The following is a 17,357-nucleotide window of genomic DNA, read 5'->3' as shown; positions in this document are numbered from 1 at the left end:
GGGGAGGATGTGGGGGGGAGAAGGGGAGGATGTGGGGGGGGGAAGGGGAGGATGTGGGGGGGGGAGGATGTGGGGGGGGAAGGGAGGATGTGGGGGGGGAGGATGTGGGGGGGGAGAAGGGGAGGATGTGGGGGGGAGAAGGGGAGTATGTGGGGGGAGAAGGGGAGGATGTGAGGGGGAGAAGGGGAGGATGTGAGGGGGAGAAGGGGAGGATGTGGAGGGGGAGAAGGGGAGGATGTGGAGGGGAGAAGGGGAGGATGTGAGGGGAGAAGGGGAGGATGTGAGGGGAGAAGGGGAGGATGTGGGGGGGAGAAGGGAGGATGTGGGGGGAGAAGGGGAGGATGTGGCGGGGGAGAAGGGGAGGATGTGGGGGGGGAGAAGGGGAGGATGTGGGGGGGGAGAAGGGGAGTATGTGGGGGGGGAGAAGGGGAGTATGTGGGGGGGGAGAAGGGGAGTATGTGGGGGGGAGAAGGGGAGGATGTGAGGGGGAGAAGGGAGGATGTGAGGGGAGAAGGGGAGGATGTGAGGGGGAGAAGGGGAGGATGTGGAGGGGGAGAAGGGGAGGATGTGAGGGGGAGAAGGGGAGGATGTGGGGGGGAGAAGGGGAGGATGTGGGGGGGAGAAGGGGAGGATGTGGGGGGGAGAAGGGGAGGATGTGGGGGGAGAAGGGAGGATGTGGGGGGGGAGAAGGGGAGGATGTGGGGGGAGAAGGGGAGGATGTGGGGGGGAGAAGGGGAGGATGTGGGGGGGAGAAGGGGAGGATGTGGGGGGGAGAAGGGGAGGATGTGGGGGGGAGAAGGGGAGGATGTGGGGGGGGAGAAGGGGAGGATGTGGGGGGGGAGAAGGGGAGGATGTGGGGGGGAGAAGGGGAGGATGTGGGGGGGGAGAGGGGAGGATGTGGGGGGGAGAAGGGGAGGATGTGGGGGGAGAGAAGGGGAAGATGTGGGGAGGAGAGAGAGAAGGGGAAGATGTGGGAGGAGAGAGAGAAGGGAGGATGTGGGGGGAGAGAGAGAAGGGGAGGATGTGGGGGGAGAGAGAGAAGGGGAGGATGTGGGGGGGAGAGAGAGAAGGGGAGGATGTGGGGGGGAGAGAGAGAAGGGGAGGATGTGGGGGGGAGAGAGAGAAGGGGAGGATGTGGGGGGGAGAGAGAGAAGGGGAGGATGTGGGGGGGAGAGAGAGAAGGGGAGGATGTGGGGGGGGAGAGAGAAGGGGAGGATGTGGGGGGAGAGAGAAGGGGAGGATGTGGGGAGGAGAGAGAAGGGGAGGATGTGGGGGGAGAGAGAAGGGGAGGATGTGGGGGGAGAGAGAAGGGGAGGATGTGGGGGGAGAGAGAAGGGGAGGATGTGGGGGGAGAGAGAAGGGGAGGATGTGGGGGGACAGAGAAGGGGAGGATGTGGGGAGGAGAGAGAAGGGGAGGATGTGGGGAGGAGAGAGAAGGGGAGGATGTGGGGAGGAGAGAGAAGGGAGGATGTGGGGAGGAGAGAGAAGGGGAGGATGTGGGGGAGAGAGAAGGGGAGGATGTGGGGGGGAGAGAGAGAAGGGGAGGATGTGGGGGGGAGAGAGAAGGGGAGGATGTGGGGGAGAGAGAAGGGGAGGATGTGGGGGGAGAGAGAAGGGGAGGATGTGGGGGGGAGAGAGAAGGGGAGGATGTGGGGGGGAGAGAGAAGGGGAGGATGTGGGGGGAGAGAGAAGGGGAGGATGTGGGGGGGAGAGAGAAGGGGATGATGTGGGGAGGAGAGAGAAGGGGAGGATGTGGGGAGGAGAGAGAAGGGGAGGATGTGGGAGGAGAGAGAAGGGGAGGATGTGGGGAGAGAGAGAGAAGGGGAGGATGTGGGGGGGAGAGAGAGAGAAGGGAGGATGTGGGGGAGAGAGAGAGAAGGGGAGGATGTGGGGGGGAGAGAGAGAGAAGAGGAGGATGTGGGGAAGGGGAGGATATATGTCTGTGTGCGTGTGTGTGGGGGTTAGTTGTTATGTTCACACTGCAGTTAGTAATACAATTGCAGTTAGATCTGTGATTAGTTGAATCCATGGCAGTGTGAACTCACATCACATGAATACATCAAGAGCACGTTCTGTTGTTAGATTTGGCGTGTGTGTGTGTGTGTGTGTGTGTGTGTGTGTGAGAGAGAGAGAGAGAGAAGATACACAGTCAATTTCAACTTCACATGACCGTTACATCACTGAACACATCATTTTTGCACCAGCAGGCTTTAATCTCAGGTCGGGCTTTATTCATGTTCACGGTTACATACGTAATTACTGTTTCAGGAAACTGTGGTGTCAAAATAGATTGTAACCTTTGAAACAAACCCCTCTCCCTGGCCATCTTTACAGGATAAAACTTGGACATCGGTACAGGGTTTATGAAGTTTGAATGAAGCCCATAGTCATGTTCATGTGCAAAGTTTGTATTAATCTGAATAATTTCTTTCAACTGCAGATTCGAAATAAATGTTTACACTGAACTCCATCTGTTTAATTCACAAACAAAAGTAAGTGTGCAGTGTTCAGTATCATCGTTACCAAAGTAACAAGAGGCTGGCAAATCCTCAGAGCGTTGTACCTAACACGTTAGATCTATGTTTGCAGAGCATTTAATTTCCTCAGTTACATTTTTAAGCCAGATGACACTCCTAATATCTTAGACGACCTGACATATTTTACTGCCACGATTGAACAACAGTATTTGAGGTTTGCCAGTATTGACTCGAACCATACGCTGCTGATATCCTATTTCACAGGAGTATTTTAACCTTTAAAAAATTTGGTCCGATGACTTTTACTCAAAGCTTTGTCCTTTACCGTATGCTGGCCAGGAGCTTGACCTGCTCAGACGAGTGCTGGATACAAAACACACTAAACAGATAACTTAAAACAGAACTGACATCACAGACAAATGTACATAAAACAAACATTAATCCATACACGTTTCAAAAAAACAAACAAAAACAAAAAAGCGAATGCTACGTTTCTCAATCACCGTTTTCCACCTGAGAAATCCGACTTAGAAACAGTGGAGGGGGCGTGGCCAATAACCAATTCAGCTTGGCTAGTCGCAATCTGTAAGGTATCAAACATGATTGTTTTTCATGGAGGACATGGTATTAGTATGAGATATGAGACTTTGGAAGCTGCTTGAGCAGAGTGTACAGATGCAAGAGGAGGTGAGAGAGCTGGATACATTAAAGGACTAAAGCTCTGCTGCATCGTTCTCTTTAGGTAGAAAGGGAATGAAGGATAAATCCCACTGCACCACTATGAGCAGAGGTAGTCGAAAGGCATCATTGGGGAGGTTGAGTGAGAAGAGACTGGCAAGTCTATTAAAGAAGGTTAAACTAAAGTAATCAACTCGGAGTTTCAGTATAAAATACATTTTGGATGCAGTCATTTTTCACAAGTGTGCAATATGCTCTAATGAATACACATTATATATAAAACATATGTGCACTAAGGGAACTCTCTCTCTCTCTCTCTCTCTCTCACACACACACACACCAGTTGGAAAGTGATGGTAATTTATGCTAAAACATTCAGGAGAGGTAGTTGCTTTGACAAGTGATCCCCTGATCTTTGTCACTCCCCTCCTTCCTCTGTCCATGTCTAAAACAGAACTTTTATCAACAGTGAAAAGGCTGCTACAGGCCCCCGTTTCAGTCCTTCACCCGCCGGGCATCAGGCCAGTGTGCTGAAGAGGAGGTGGAGGAGGAGGGGCAGGGATTAGAGTGACATTTCCACAAACAAGTGATGGCTTGGATCAGTGGAAGGCACAGAGTATTGTTCAGAATGTCTGTGCTCTAATCTCTCTCTTAATTCACTGAACATCAGTGTGATGTTTAAAGTGAGTGACAGCTGTCTCAGTACAAATACAGTAATACCACCATCCTTCCAACACAGCAGGCTGCATAAAGTCCACGAGGTATGTGTGCATGCAAAATGTAACTTAAAACTACAACAGTTCATTTCCTGAAGAAAAGGCAGAGTAGCATGACCAAGTCCCCTGGTGACGGTAGGAGGTTGTTATTGCTTTGCTACGGTATGTGGTTAATATTATAATGTTCCATGTGATTGGCAGGGTGTTGCTAGTTGGTTGTTAGAACCGTAGAACCACAAGTTATCGTGGTTCTATGATATTGTAGGTGGTTGCTATGGTAGTCTAGGTGGTTGCTATGGTATGACAGGCGATAACTAGCGATTGCTAGGGAGTTGCTTGGTAGTTATGGTATTCCAGATGGTATATAAAAAAATATATATATATGGGAGGCACGGTGGTGTAGTGGTTAGCACGGTCGCCTCACAGCAAGAAGGTTCCGGGTCCATTTTCTGTCAAAGCATCGTCATATTATTGCCACAACGCTTACAAAACCGAACGCCGTGACCAAAGACAGAAATGTGAATTCACAAAATGAACACATGCTGTACATACCATCATGGTGGTTTAACGTTAAGCTAGCTCATCAGTGAAACTCCACCAGACATGCTAGCAAACGCTTTTCAAACTCGAAATCATATTGGGTAGCTAACGCTACTAGAAAAGAAAGATTTCTACATTGTTTATTTGGCAAGATTATGCTAAAACATAGTTCTGAATGGACTTCAGATAAGTTAACGTTATTCATGTTAGCGTAACTCCGTTTTTACATGCTAACTAACAGTGTCCAAGTTAACTAGCTATGTGTAAACGTTAGCCGTGGACAAGGCGACGGCAACTTGGCGGGCAAATCCATAGAAAGTCATTTGACTAACCAGACTGCATAGCTATTGCAACGTTATCGCTAGCTCTAAAAGCACAGGCAGCTTCATTACAAGCTTTCTCTTGGAATAAAACGTTTATATACCTCAATATGCTTCCGCAGGTCGGACGGCGAGTTTTTGTAGGCCGTGATGTGGTTTGTTTTCAGCAAACAAAGCAAACATTTAAAACCAAACAAATCTTTAATCCTTTCAGAAAACTGAAACGTGGGTTCTAGGTATGGCCATGAGTGTGTGCGTTCCCCAGAAGACCCGCCTCCTTCCATTCTGCCATCAACTGATCGTGTTAAAATAACGCTGCGGAGAAATCATTGAGCTTGATTTTATACAGTCTATGGACGTGACGTGACCCTAGTGATTACTGTCTCAGTGTCAGCTGCAAAAAAAAAAAAAAAATCAGGTTTTATAAAAGAAAAGAAAAAACATCCACATTCAAAGCCACTTCATAGTAACGAGGACCTTGATAGAAATGTAGTGGAGTGAAAAGTACAATATTTGTCTTTTAAATGTAGTGAAGTTAAAAGAACAGTCCACCGTATTTCCATAATGAAATATGCTCTTATCTGAATTGAGACGAGCTGCTCCGTACCTGTCCGAGCTTTGCGCGACCTCCCAGTCAGTCAGACGCAGTCAGACGCCCTGTCACTCCTGTTAGCAATGTAGCTAGGCTCAGTATGGCCAATGGTATTTTTTGGGGCTGTAGTTAGATGCGACCAAACTCTTCCGCGTTTTTCCTGTTTACATAGGTTTATATGACCAGTGACATGAAACAAGTTCAGTTACACAAATTGAAAAATGGCGATTTTCTATGCTATGGAAAGTCCGCACTATAATGACAGGTGTACTAACACCTTCTGCGCGCTTCGGCAGCGCATTGATACGGAGCTCAGATATCAATGCGCTGCCGAAGCACGCAGAAGGTGTTAGTACGCCTGTCATTATAGTGCGGACTTTCCATAGCATAGAAAATCGCCACGTTTCAATTTGTGTAACTGAACTTGTTTCATGTCACTGGTCATATAAACCTATGTAAACAGGAAAAACGCGGAAGAGTTTGGTCGCATCTAACTACAGCCCCAAAAAATACCATTGGCCATGCTGAGCCTAGCTACATTGCTAACAGGAGTGACAGCACGTCTGACTGCGTCTGACTGACTGGGAGGTCGCGCAAAGCTCGGACAGGTACGGAACAGCTCGTCTCAATTCAGATAAGAGCATATTTCATTATGGAAGTACGGTGGACTGTTCCTTTAAAGTCAGAAGCTTCCAAAGAAAATAATACTCAAGTAAAGTACAGATACTCAAAAAGTGTACTTAAGTACAGTACTCAAGTAAATGTGCTTCGTTACTGTCCACCTCTGATAAAGTCTCACTGTATTGAAATAAAACTTGTTTAAAGTTGTGCTCGCTGTATCACTTAAAGCAGGTAATTACTTATTTATGAATGCCAATATTTCTGGAATTGACTCCACGCACTCACCAGAGGATCGTACTCCCACAGCTGGTTGCCTTTCAGATGATGGCACTTGAGCATCATTACAGGCCCGTTCAGTTTGGACACATCTAGACACAGGTCGTCTGTTCTGATCTCCTTATTGGCTGTGTAAGAGAAAACCTGCAAACACGACACACACACAGATACATGATCGCTTTCTTTTCCTGGACAGCATAAAGCTAAAATGAGAAATATATATGAGAGAGAGAGAGAGAGAGAGAGAGAGAGAGAATGTTCTGACCTGGTTGCCTCCCATGCCATGACAGTTGAAGATGCCTACTTTTTCATTCTCTTTCCGTGCCATGTTGTCCAGACACTGGTTAGTCTCTGCGTTACGGATCTGCGAGATTCACAGACGTGTTATAAACTCGAGCTGGAGTGAAATGAAACACAATTCTGTTCTGTGCTTGGTCACTCTGCTGCGTGCTGGAGCTGGCACACTGATGAAATGTATTTCTGCAAGAGCTTTGCTTTGTACAGACGTAAATAAATGTGTATACTGCTGGCGCTGTGTCAAACACGTAAACATCACTAATTACAAAAACACATTCACACACCAGCGGGGGAGCGTACACACACAGACGACTGAACCATGTACACACACGCACGCACAATTTATGATGCAGTCAGTCAAATCTTCCCCTCACTACAGAACATTTTTTGTACTCTTTGCACTCTTAATCTCAGCCAATAACATGTTCTGTCTCAGCCACGCCCTCGACTAATCCCACTGTGATTGGCTATATTTTACGGTGACCTCACACCCTGCAAACGCAGCTGTGTGAGACTTCCTGTCATGCATGTGGAAAAAAAAAAAAAAAGAGATGAGATGACAGACAGAGCTCAAAGAGTGTCTGACATCATAGGGCAATAACACACAAGAGAGACGGACAGACGAAGGACGAATGAGTGTCGGCTGAAGAAAGAGAAAGGGCGCACACGGTATCACACATCAGTGCCGATGCACACGCACATTTCTTTATGAGGAAAAGTGAAAGAGCGAGAGAGAGAGACAATGAAAGAGATTAAAAACAAATAGCACAGACGGGCACATGAGGGAGAGAGACAGACTGATGGAGCGTAGGAGACAGAAAGAGGGAAATTATGAGTACTGGTGGAATACTAAATCTAATAATATGAGAGAGAGAGGTAGAGAGAAGCGCAGTCTATATTCATCTCGGTCTTTCACTTCTCATTTCCTTCTCACACACACACCACACCTAGGACCCTGCTATTAACGCAATATGATACACATCTTACACGGTATTTCAAATATACCCCGTGTTTATGTGTAGGTGTGTGAGTGCGCGCACGCTACCTCTCCCAGGGAATAATAGTGGCGTGGGATTTGTGAGTCGGGATAGATGTTCTCCAGGTACCAGGAGAATGGTTTGCACTGCAGTTTCTGTCTCAAAGCGGTCCTGGATGAGACATCCCCGTAGTCCACCTTCGTCACTCCTACACACACACACACACACACACACAGAGAGAGAGAGAGAGAGAGGTGTGAGACTCGCAAAGCAGTTTGTTACATGGGAGAAAAAAATACATTTATTAAAAAGGGAACACGGGTGGCACGGTGGTGTAGTGGTTAGCGCTGTCGCCTCACAGCAAGGAGGTCCGGGTTTGAGCCCCATGGCCGGCGAGGGCCTTTCTGTGCGGAGTTTGCATGTTCTCCCCGTGTCCGCGTGGGTTTCCTCCGGGTGCTCCGGTTTCCCCCACAGTCCAAAGACATGCAGGTTAGGTTAACTGGTGACTCTAAATTGACCGTAGGTGTGAATGTGAGTGTGAATGGTTGTCTGTATCTATGTGTCAGCCCTGTGATGACCTGGCGACTTGTCCAGGGTGTACCCCGCCTTTCGCCCGTGGTCAGTTGGGATAGGCTCCAGCTTGCCTGCGACCCTGTAGAACAGGATAAAGCGGCTAGAGATAATGAGAAAAAGGGAACACCGTTTTAAGAGATTTTTGAACAAATTCAAAAAGAAGAATCTCCTCGAAGCAGAGCCAACCAAGATCTCTTTCAAACGTATGAAAGACACACTAGGGCTGTGCATCTCCATCACTGACATACACATCTCGATGCACTGCCAACAATCTAATAAATTTAAGATACATATGGAGCAACTACTAATGTGATGCAGCCCTGCTGCGATGCAGTGCGATTCGACACGATTTCATTCAACATACCGTATTTTCTGGACTATAAGCCGCTACTTTTTTCCTAGGTTTTGAACCATGCGGCTTATACAAAGGTGCGGCTATTCTGTGGATTTTTCTTCCACCGCTAGGGGCGCTCTAACCGGAAGTAGAATCAAAAATAAGATAGACGAAAAATCAATGCAAAGAAGAATTAGCAGATAGAACACGCACGACAAATTACTAACTGGTAATTATTTTCAGATCCAGCGAAGATGATTAAAGTGACTTGTGGTTTCAAACACAGGAGAAATGAAGGTAAATAAATACCGGTTATTTTCTCTTGGTTCTGTTCCGTTTTAATCAGCAAAGTTGCTGCCGTGTTAAAAGGCACTGTTCGGAAAGAATCTGTTCAGGTACATACATGTACATTTACAGTACAAAATCGTTCTGTACATGCAGTAAATATCTAATTTTTCAACATAGATATCTGCGGCTTATAGCCCGGTGCGGCTTGTGTATCTTTTTTTAAATTTTTTTTAAAAAATAGAGCGGATGCGGCTTATATACAGGTGCGCTCTATAGTCCAGAAAATACGGTAATGCAATACAGGGCGGCACGGTGGTGTAGTGGTTAGCGCTGTCGCGTCACAGCAAGAAGGTCCGTGTTTGAGCCCCGTGGCTGGCGAGGGCCTTTCTGTGCGGAGTTTGCATGTTCTCCCCGTGGGTTTCCTCCGGGTGCTCCGGTTTCCCCCACAGTCCAAAGACATGCAGGTTAGGTTAACTGGTGACTCTAAATTGACCGTAGGTGTGAATGTGAGTGTGAATGGTTGTCTGTGTCTATGTGTCAGCCCTGTGATGATCTGGCGACTTGTCCAGGGTGTACCCCGCCTTTCACCCGTAGTCAGCTGGGATAGGCTCCAGCTTGCCTGCGACCCTGTAGAACAGGATAAAGCGGCTACAGATAATGAGATAATGCAATACAAAAGAATATGACGCGATGCCGTTCAATATGGCAGCTCTTCCCGCTCCATGATAATCTGTGACTCGCCTGGACACGCCTCCAACTCGCGACAGACTTGACGAGAATTGGCCACTGACAGCAGTGGAGATGAAAAAGTGCACTTGAGAAACAGTTTAGAAAGTAGGAATCAACTGAAATTATTTTTTTTCGGTTACATTTCTAAATAATAAAAGCATAAAGCCTCTACTAATAATTATATACATGTTAATAAATAGGATTTTACTGAGGTAGAGAGGTTAGAAACGCTGTGTCCCAAATTCATGCCAAATTGTATCCGATGCACACTTTATTAATCAGAGTGATCACATTATCAACTTTTATGCTGGTGCACTGATGCAAATCGGTGAATCTTTTCCATCTCTAACACTAACATACAAACACAGCGCTGCAGACTGCAATGGGAAATATTGACAGTGATATTAATATCCATTATGTTCCATCTCTGAGTCAATAAAAGCCTTCCACCCAAGAGCACTGACAATACAAATACCTCTGAGAAACAATGGGAGGTTATAGTGTGTGTATTTGTGAGTGTGTGGAGAGAGAGAGAGAGTTTGTGTAATTATGTGGAACTTACCAGGTGAAATGATGTAGAAGAAATTCTTAAACTCATCCATCCACACCTCGGCCAGGCGTCTGTTGTTCTTGTTGATGATCTGGCCTGTGCCACCAGGGAATGTGTATGGCGTGGCCTTCCGGAAAACGTGTCCCACGTGAGAACACGTCACGATCTCCAGCGTCCCACCACACTGCCAGATCTGACACACACACACACATTATATAAGATCTAACACATACTGCATCATCAAAAACACAAGACTGGGATTCTCAAAAAAGTGGAACAGTGATGAGAAGCTGAAGAGCTGCACTATGAATTAACTGACTGGACATTTTTAAAGCTCTCACAACCCAGCGTGATTCAGTTACACCATCTATTACCATTTATGAGGATAACTGCTTACAACTCGAAAAACTTTATTGAGAGACAGAGACTTTCATCAGTGTAAAAGTGAAAAGATTCAGATAGCCAGCTTAAATGTGACCTGAATGAAGCACTCAGCTCTGACAAAAAAAAAAAAAAAGGCTGAAGCAATTTTACCTCCGCCTGAACGATCGCAAAAAATTACAACCCAAATCAATCTAATTCCATTTCAGATATGAAACTTTATCTGTATCGCTTCGTAGCTGCTTTAATTAAAGCACAATTACATTCTCCTCTTCCCTCATGTCAACCCTAACAGAGCAACATGATCTAATCTGTAAATAAAAAGCAGAATGTTAAGAAAGCTCTCTGCTTTCTTTCTTCTGCAACACATCAGTTAGTCAACGCTCATGTACAACTGTAAAGCAACCTGTTATTTGTATACTTTAACATTTATCAGTCACGTCAACACAGTCCTTTCATAGAGACACATTATGGCCAAATGTTTTTGAACACAACAGCATTAGTGAGGTCAGACAATGATGTCATTTTGAAGAGGTCTGGGGTGGAGTCGACATTCCAGTTCATCCCAAGGGTTCTGTGCAGGCCACGCAAGTTCTTCAACTCCAACCTTGGCCGTGCGTTCATGGAGCTCATGAGGTTTCGCGATGTCGGAACGGGTCTGTTCATTCCAGTGAAGAGAAACTACAGGATACGAAGATATTCTATACAATTGTGTGCTTCAAACTTTGCGGTATCAGTTTTGGGGAGGAACCACAGACAGGTGCCCATATAGTGAACAACCAACTGTGCTTGTTTTAATAAAAGTAACATTAAAAGTCTAAAATCAAAATTGACCCATTATCTCCGAACAATCTTTATGCTGGCACTCATCTTGCTGATACAGTTTAATTTTTGCTCCAAGCAAGCAATTCATATTCGCAAAGTAATTAAATGAATAGCACTTATGTGCCAATTAGAAATAATGGCAGCCTGAGTGCTCCACCATTATCAATCCATTATACATGAAGTAAACGTTGGACATGGTCAAATTTGGGCACTATATGGACTATTGTATGAGAAATGAGAGAGAGAGAGAGACTATATGGACTTAAACTACTTGACAACATTACTGCCGAAAAACACGATTTAATCATGAGGAAATCGAACAGAGCTGGCAAGGTTTTACAGTGACTTTTTAACTGCTGCATTTGTTAAACAGACTGGATTTTTGCAGACAGACATCAAAATACTCAAAAATAACCTAAATAAAACCTAAATCCATATTTTCTGGGTTTAAAAAATGAAAATGAAACACAGTGCCTTGCAAAAGGATGCAAAACCATTAAAAAAAATAATCAGATTCATCTGGATTACAAATAACACACAGGATTGTTCAGCCAATAATTTAACCGCAAACCAATTTGCTCTAAAAGTAAATCTTCAAAGTCCAAATTCGTTATTTGTCAGCAGCTCTTTAAAAGAATAATACTAATTTTTTTAAAAAAGGAAACATGCTGTTTGCATAAGTATTTAACCCCTTAGGCTCGTACTTGTTAGAAGTCACAGCTTTAAGACTTGTCAGTTCCTACCAGCTTTGCACACTGTTTAGAATTTTCACCCATTCTTCCTGGCAGAGTTGCTCCAGGTTTTTCAGGCTGGTTGGATGCTACATGGGAAGCCATGGCCTAATGGTTAGAGAGACACAGCTTTGGAACCAAAAGGTCACCAGTTCAATTCCCTGGACCAGCAGGAATGGCTGAAGTGCCCTTGAGCAAGGCACCTAAACTCCAGGCTGCTCTGGGTGTGTTGTATGTTGCTCTGGATAAGAGAGCTAAATGCCTGTAATGTAATGTTTGATGACTGTAATTTTCCACAGATTCTCAGCAGTATTAAAGGAACAGTCCACCATACTTCCATAATGAAATATGTTCTTCTCTGAATTGAGACGAGCTGCTCCGTACCTCTCCGAGCTTTGCGCGACCTCCCAGTCAGTCAGACGCGCTGTAACTCCTGTTAGCAATGTAGCTAGGCTCAGTATGGCCAATGGTATTTTTTGGGGCTGTAGTTAGATGCGACCAAACTCTTCCGCGTTTTTCCTGTTTACATAGGTTTATATGACCAGTGACACGAAACAAAGTTCAGTTACACAAATTGAAACGTAGCGATTTTCTATGCTATGGAAAGTCCGCACTATAATGACAGGCGTACTAACACCTTCTGCGCGCTTCGACAGCGCATTGATACCTTCACTCCTCTTCGGGCACGGCCAGGCGGGCGAATGCCCTGGTCCGTCCGCCCTGTCTAAAAAAAATGGTACAACTCGAGCCCCATAGTAAAACTGGGACTTTGTCATTTTTCCGCATGAGGCCCATGGTAAAACCACACTTCCAGTCTGCCTCCCAAGCCGTCCGAGAGCACTCCTCGTCGGGCACAGCCAGGTGGGCGAATGCCCTGGTCCGTCCGCCCTGTCTAAAAAAAAAAATGGTACAACTCCGAGTGAAGGTATCAATGCGCTGTCGAAGCGTGCAGAAGGTGTTAGTACGCCTGTCATTATAGTGCGGACTTTCCATAGCATAGAAAATCGCCACGTTTCAATTTGTGTAACTGAACTTTGTTTCATGTCACTGGTCATATAAACCTATGTAAACAGGAAAAATGCAGAAGAGTTTGGTCGCATCTAACTACAGCCCCCAAAAATACCACTGGCCATACTGAGCCTAGCTACATTGCTAACAGGAGTAACAGCGTGTCTGACTGACTGGGAGGTCGCACAAAGCTCGGAGAGGTACGGATCAGCTCGTCTCAATTCAGAGAAGAACATATTTCATTATGGAAGTACGGTGGACTGTTCCTTTAAGATCTGGTCTTTTCCTTGGCCACTGTATAACATTCACCTTTTAGTTTTTAACCACTCCTAAAGTGATTTTCACAATGTTTTGGACCACTGTCCTGCTGAAAGGTAATGTTTCTCCCGAGACAGTTAGTGAGCCAGCTTACCTATCCACCCATCTGCAGACTAAAGCAGGCTCTCTTGCAATATTTCTCAATCCACTCTCCCTTTCATTTTGACAAGAAGTCCAGGCTCTGAGGCTGAAAAGCAACATGCTCTCACCATCATATTTCACTACAGAGATGGGCGTAACTGAAGTATGGCCTGCGTTAGGTTTGTACCACATATAGAGGGCTACCGCATGACGTCACCGCACCGCGAGATTTTGTTAGGCGCCATATTGGAAGACCAAGTACATGCACTCACAATATAAAACAAAGTACGAGCGAGAGTAAAGTGACACGATGGCTGATAATTCTGGTTATGTGAGTACATTACCAGCTGCAGAAAGGGCACGGTATGTGGAGAAACTGGCTGTGATTGATGGGTTTGACCCATATGATCAGACTCGCGGCAAGGGAGAATGGAAACATAAGGAGGACCGGACACCAATTCTGCCATCTGTTTGCTACCCAGACATTGTAAACTATTTGTTGTTTACACCCAGTGCCTACACTGCTGATGACTTGAAAGCCTACAAAGGGCTACAGGCTTACAATTATGTTGTTAGCGGCTTGGTTCGTGATATTACAGCTGTTATTAAGAATAACCTACACATAGTTATGGCCAAGGTAATTTTGTTGATATCTTTTAATAATATATCTTTTCAGTTGAAAAATTAATACTTTTTGTTCCTATTAAGGTATCCATAATTTAGGTTAATTTATCCAAATTATACATATGTATTTATGATATATGCCTACACAACAACTATGCTTTATTTATATAATAGGAGGGACAGCAAGCCCCAAACCATCCTAAATTATTATTATTATTATTAAATTGTAGAAGTCTGGGAGGCTTGCTCCTCATCCAGTTATCAACTTGGGGCCAATTTAGCATGTTTTAAATCTGAATTTCTTGCGTTTGCTTACCTCAAAGTGTCCGCAGATCATGCACAGACTTTTTTTTTTTGCCAAGTCTCACACAGGTTTCTTTCAAGTCTACTGTTGGGCCAATAAATCATAAATAAAACAGCTCAGATTTGTTTAAGTCGTTTGCCACTCCACTTTATTCTCGTGGGTTCACATACCGCTACCATTATTTCCCCCTAATCACGAGTTTGTTGGTCTTCCAAAATGGCGCAGGGTCTGTTTACTTCCGGTTTCGGGTGACGTCAGTGAAAGGGGTCTATAGTGCTTTAAAACTTGCCCAAATGAAGTCTCTCAATCTTTGTTTTATTACACCGAGCTTCCCAGGTCACTCTTGGGCTTTCATAGTGCTCTTCTTGAGCAATGGTTTCTTTCTAGCCACTCTCCCATACAGTCAGCAATTATACAGAACTCCTGAAATGGTTGTCTGCTGTATCTTCACTCCACTCTCAGCCAATGTTATTACTCTGTAACTCCTTCAGAATGACTGTTGGCCTTCACTCTGGCTTCCCTTAACAGTCTCCAACTTGTTTTTACTCTGAGTTTTGAAGGACGGCCTTGTCTAGGTAGTATATGGGTAGAGTGATTGAGCATCCACTTCCTCACTATTAATCTAACAAATGTTTACTGGGATGTCCAACTTTTTAGATACAATTTTGCACCCTATTTCGAACAGAATGAAATTCTTTTCACTTATCTTTAAGTTCCTTAGTCTTCAGTTTCATTCCTTTCCTTCAGACTGAGGGTTTCTTCAAAAGACAGCTCAGTAAATGAGAGCTGTTTTAATATTTCACAGATGAAGGCCAATTATAAGTCAGTTGTGTCCTCATTAAAACAAATCTTTCATCTGAAGTTTCTGGAACCTAGGGGCGTGAATACTTAAGCAAGCAGTATTTTTCAGTTGTGTTTTATTTTCTTTGAAATACTTGCTGACTAATAATTGATTTGGATTTTTAAAATCCACTATAAGAGAACATGAGATTGTAATAAAAATACTGACAGGAAGAAATGTGTGTATTTATCATTTGTAATCAGGGTTGGGTTTCCCAAAAGCCTCTTCATGCTAAGAGCGTCTTAGCTAGGAGACAGAGTGTTCATTGTGCTGCTTGCTCTACCATTTAACGATGATCTTTGGGAAACCCACCCCTGATAAATTACCAGGGAGTTGAACACTTTTGCTGATGATGTACAGTACCAGTCAAAAGTTTGGACCTTCTAATGCAATGGTTTTTCTTTATTTTTATTAAATAAAAGATACATCATGTCTTAAAGTAATGATGGATGTCGTTTTTCTTTACTTAGTTGAGCAGTTCTTGACATAAAATGGATTAGTACAGTTTTTGAATAGGGCTATTTAATGTATTTTTATTATTTACTGTCTGATCTCAAACGCATTAAGGCGGCAAGAAATTCCACGCATTAACTTTTGACAAGGCACATCGTATGAATGAGTACGCGTGTCCAGACTTTTGACTGGTACTGTAGCTACCTCACTAACCAGCTTATTAGAAACGTTGCTGCTTCCCTGCTGAAAAGGTTGTTAGCCCAAACACGTCACTATATTCTGAAGCTGAGTAGAGGAAAATGCTAAAGCAGTGTTGATGGTATCATTAATTGATGGTTTAGAAATCACAGTGAAGCGTGATTATTCATCATTTACGTTGTGATGTAATAAAGTAACAATATAATCAATATATTGCTTAAAAAAAAAACACCCACACCAACAGATTGTGTGCAGAAATGCAACCAAAGCGCATTTGCAAAAACCCATTTCCACCAGTTAAAGATAAAATAAAACAATTTACTAATCTGTAAGTAACTTAACAGTGATAAATGACACCTTATTAAAATAATCAGAAAGGTTTTAATTAATATTTACTTTATGACAAGAACACATACTCATGCCTACACTCCATCAGTGGTTTCTGGCACACTTCACCATCTTTCAAGTTTATTCTTCCAGAAGTCTGTTTGAGGTATGAACTCGCTATATCTAATTAGGACATATAAAATTCTCATTTACATACTGGCTCTGGCATGCAGCTCATTGCACTGTGCATGCAAATTAGTACTCATTATATAAAATGTTAGGAAGTCAGGGCTTGAACGTATGTGATGTGTTGCAAGCTAGCTGCTGTTTTAAAACAAAGTAATACAGAAAATGATCCTGTTAGCGCACACACACACATATTATATATATATATATATATATATATATATATATATATATAATCTCATTATCTCTAGCCGCTTTATCCTTCTACAGGGTCGCAGGCAAGCTGGAGCCTATCCCAGCTGACTACAGGCGAAAGGCGGGGTACACCCTGGACAAGTCGCCAGGTCATCACAGGGCTGACACATAGACACAGACAACCATTCACACTCACACTCACACTTACGGTCAATTTAGAGTCACCAGTTAACCTAACCTGCATGTCTTTGGACTGTGGGGGAAACCGGAGCACCCGGAGGAAACCCACACGGACACGGGGAGAACATGCAAACTCCGCACAGAAAGGCCCTCACCGGCCACGGGGCTCGAACCCGGACCTTCTTGCTGTGAGGCAACAGCGCTAACCACTACACCACCATACCGCCCTATATATATATATATATATATATATATATATACACACACACATACACACACACACACACACATACACACACATTAGTATAAATACAGAGGTGGTTATAGGAAATCGTGCGTGCTGATTGGTCGAGAGATTTGGATTATTTCTCAATGATCACCTCCAGCGTCTAGGTAAAATGGCAGCCGATCACTTTGTCACCGTGAGTAAGAATCAGAGGTGGACAGTAACGAAGTACATTTACTTGAGTACTGTACTTAAGTAAACTTTTTGAATATCTGTACTTTACTTGAGTATTTTTTTTGGAAACTTATGACTTTAACTTCGCTACATTTGCAAGGCAAATATCGGACTTTTTACTCCACTACATTTCTATCAAGGCCCTCATTACTCGTTACTATGAAGTGGCCTTGAAAGTGGATTTTTTTTCTTCCCTTTTTAAAACATGATTGTTTTTTTTCACAGGTGACACTCAGACAGCCGATCAGTAATCACTAGGGTCACGTCACGTCCATCA

The 17,357-nt window shown here is 44.2% G+C and overlaps 1 protein-coding gene across 1 annotated transcript in view; it reads right to left on the bottom strand.

The window, feature by feature from the left end:
- Positions 1-17,357, bottom strand: part of galnt1 (UDP-N-acetyl-alpha-D-galactosamine:polypeptide N-acetylgalactosaminyltransferase 1) — a 296,582-nt gene that overhangs the window by 7,290 nt on the left and 271,935 nt on the right. Inside the window, exons 10-13 of the mRNA XM_060900168.1 lie at positions 9,981-10,161; positions 7,563-7,702; positions 6,486-6,584; positions 6,230-6,364 (exon numbers count right to left, since the gene is read on the bottom strand). Coding sequence (XP_060756151.1) covers positions 6,230-6,364; positions 6,486-6,584; positions 7,563-7,702; positions 9,981-10,161 — 555 coding nt within the window. The remainder of the gene's footprint in view (positions 1-6,229; positions 6,365-6,485; positions 6,585-7,562; positions 7,703-9,980; positions 10,162-17,357) is intronic.

Source organism: Neoarius graeffei, chromosome 19 (genome assembly GCF_027579695.1).
Source record: "Neoarius graeffei isolate fNeoGra1 chromosome 19, fNeoGra1.pri, whole genome shotgun sequence".
Classification (NCBI taxonomy): Eukaryota; Metazoa; Chordata; class Actinopteri; order Siluriformes; family Ariidae; genus Neoarius; species Neoarius graeffei.
Note: the sequence above shows the minus strand (reverse complement) of the source record. Positions and strands in the feature narration are given on the sequence as shown.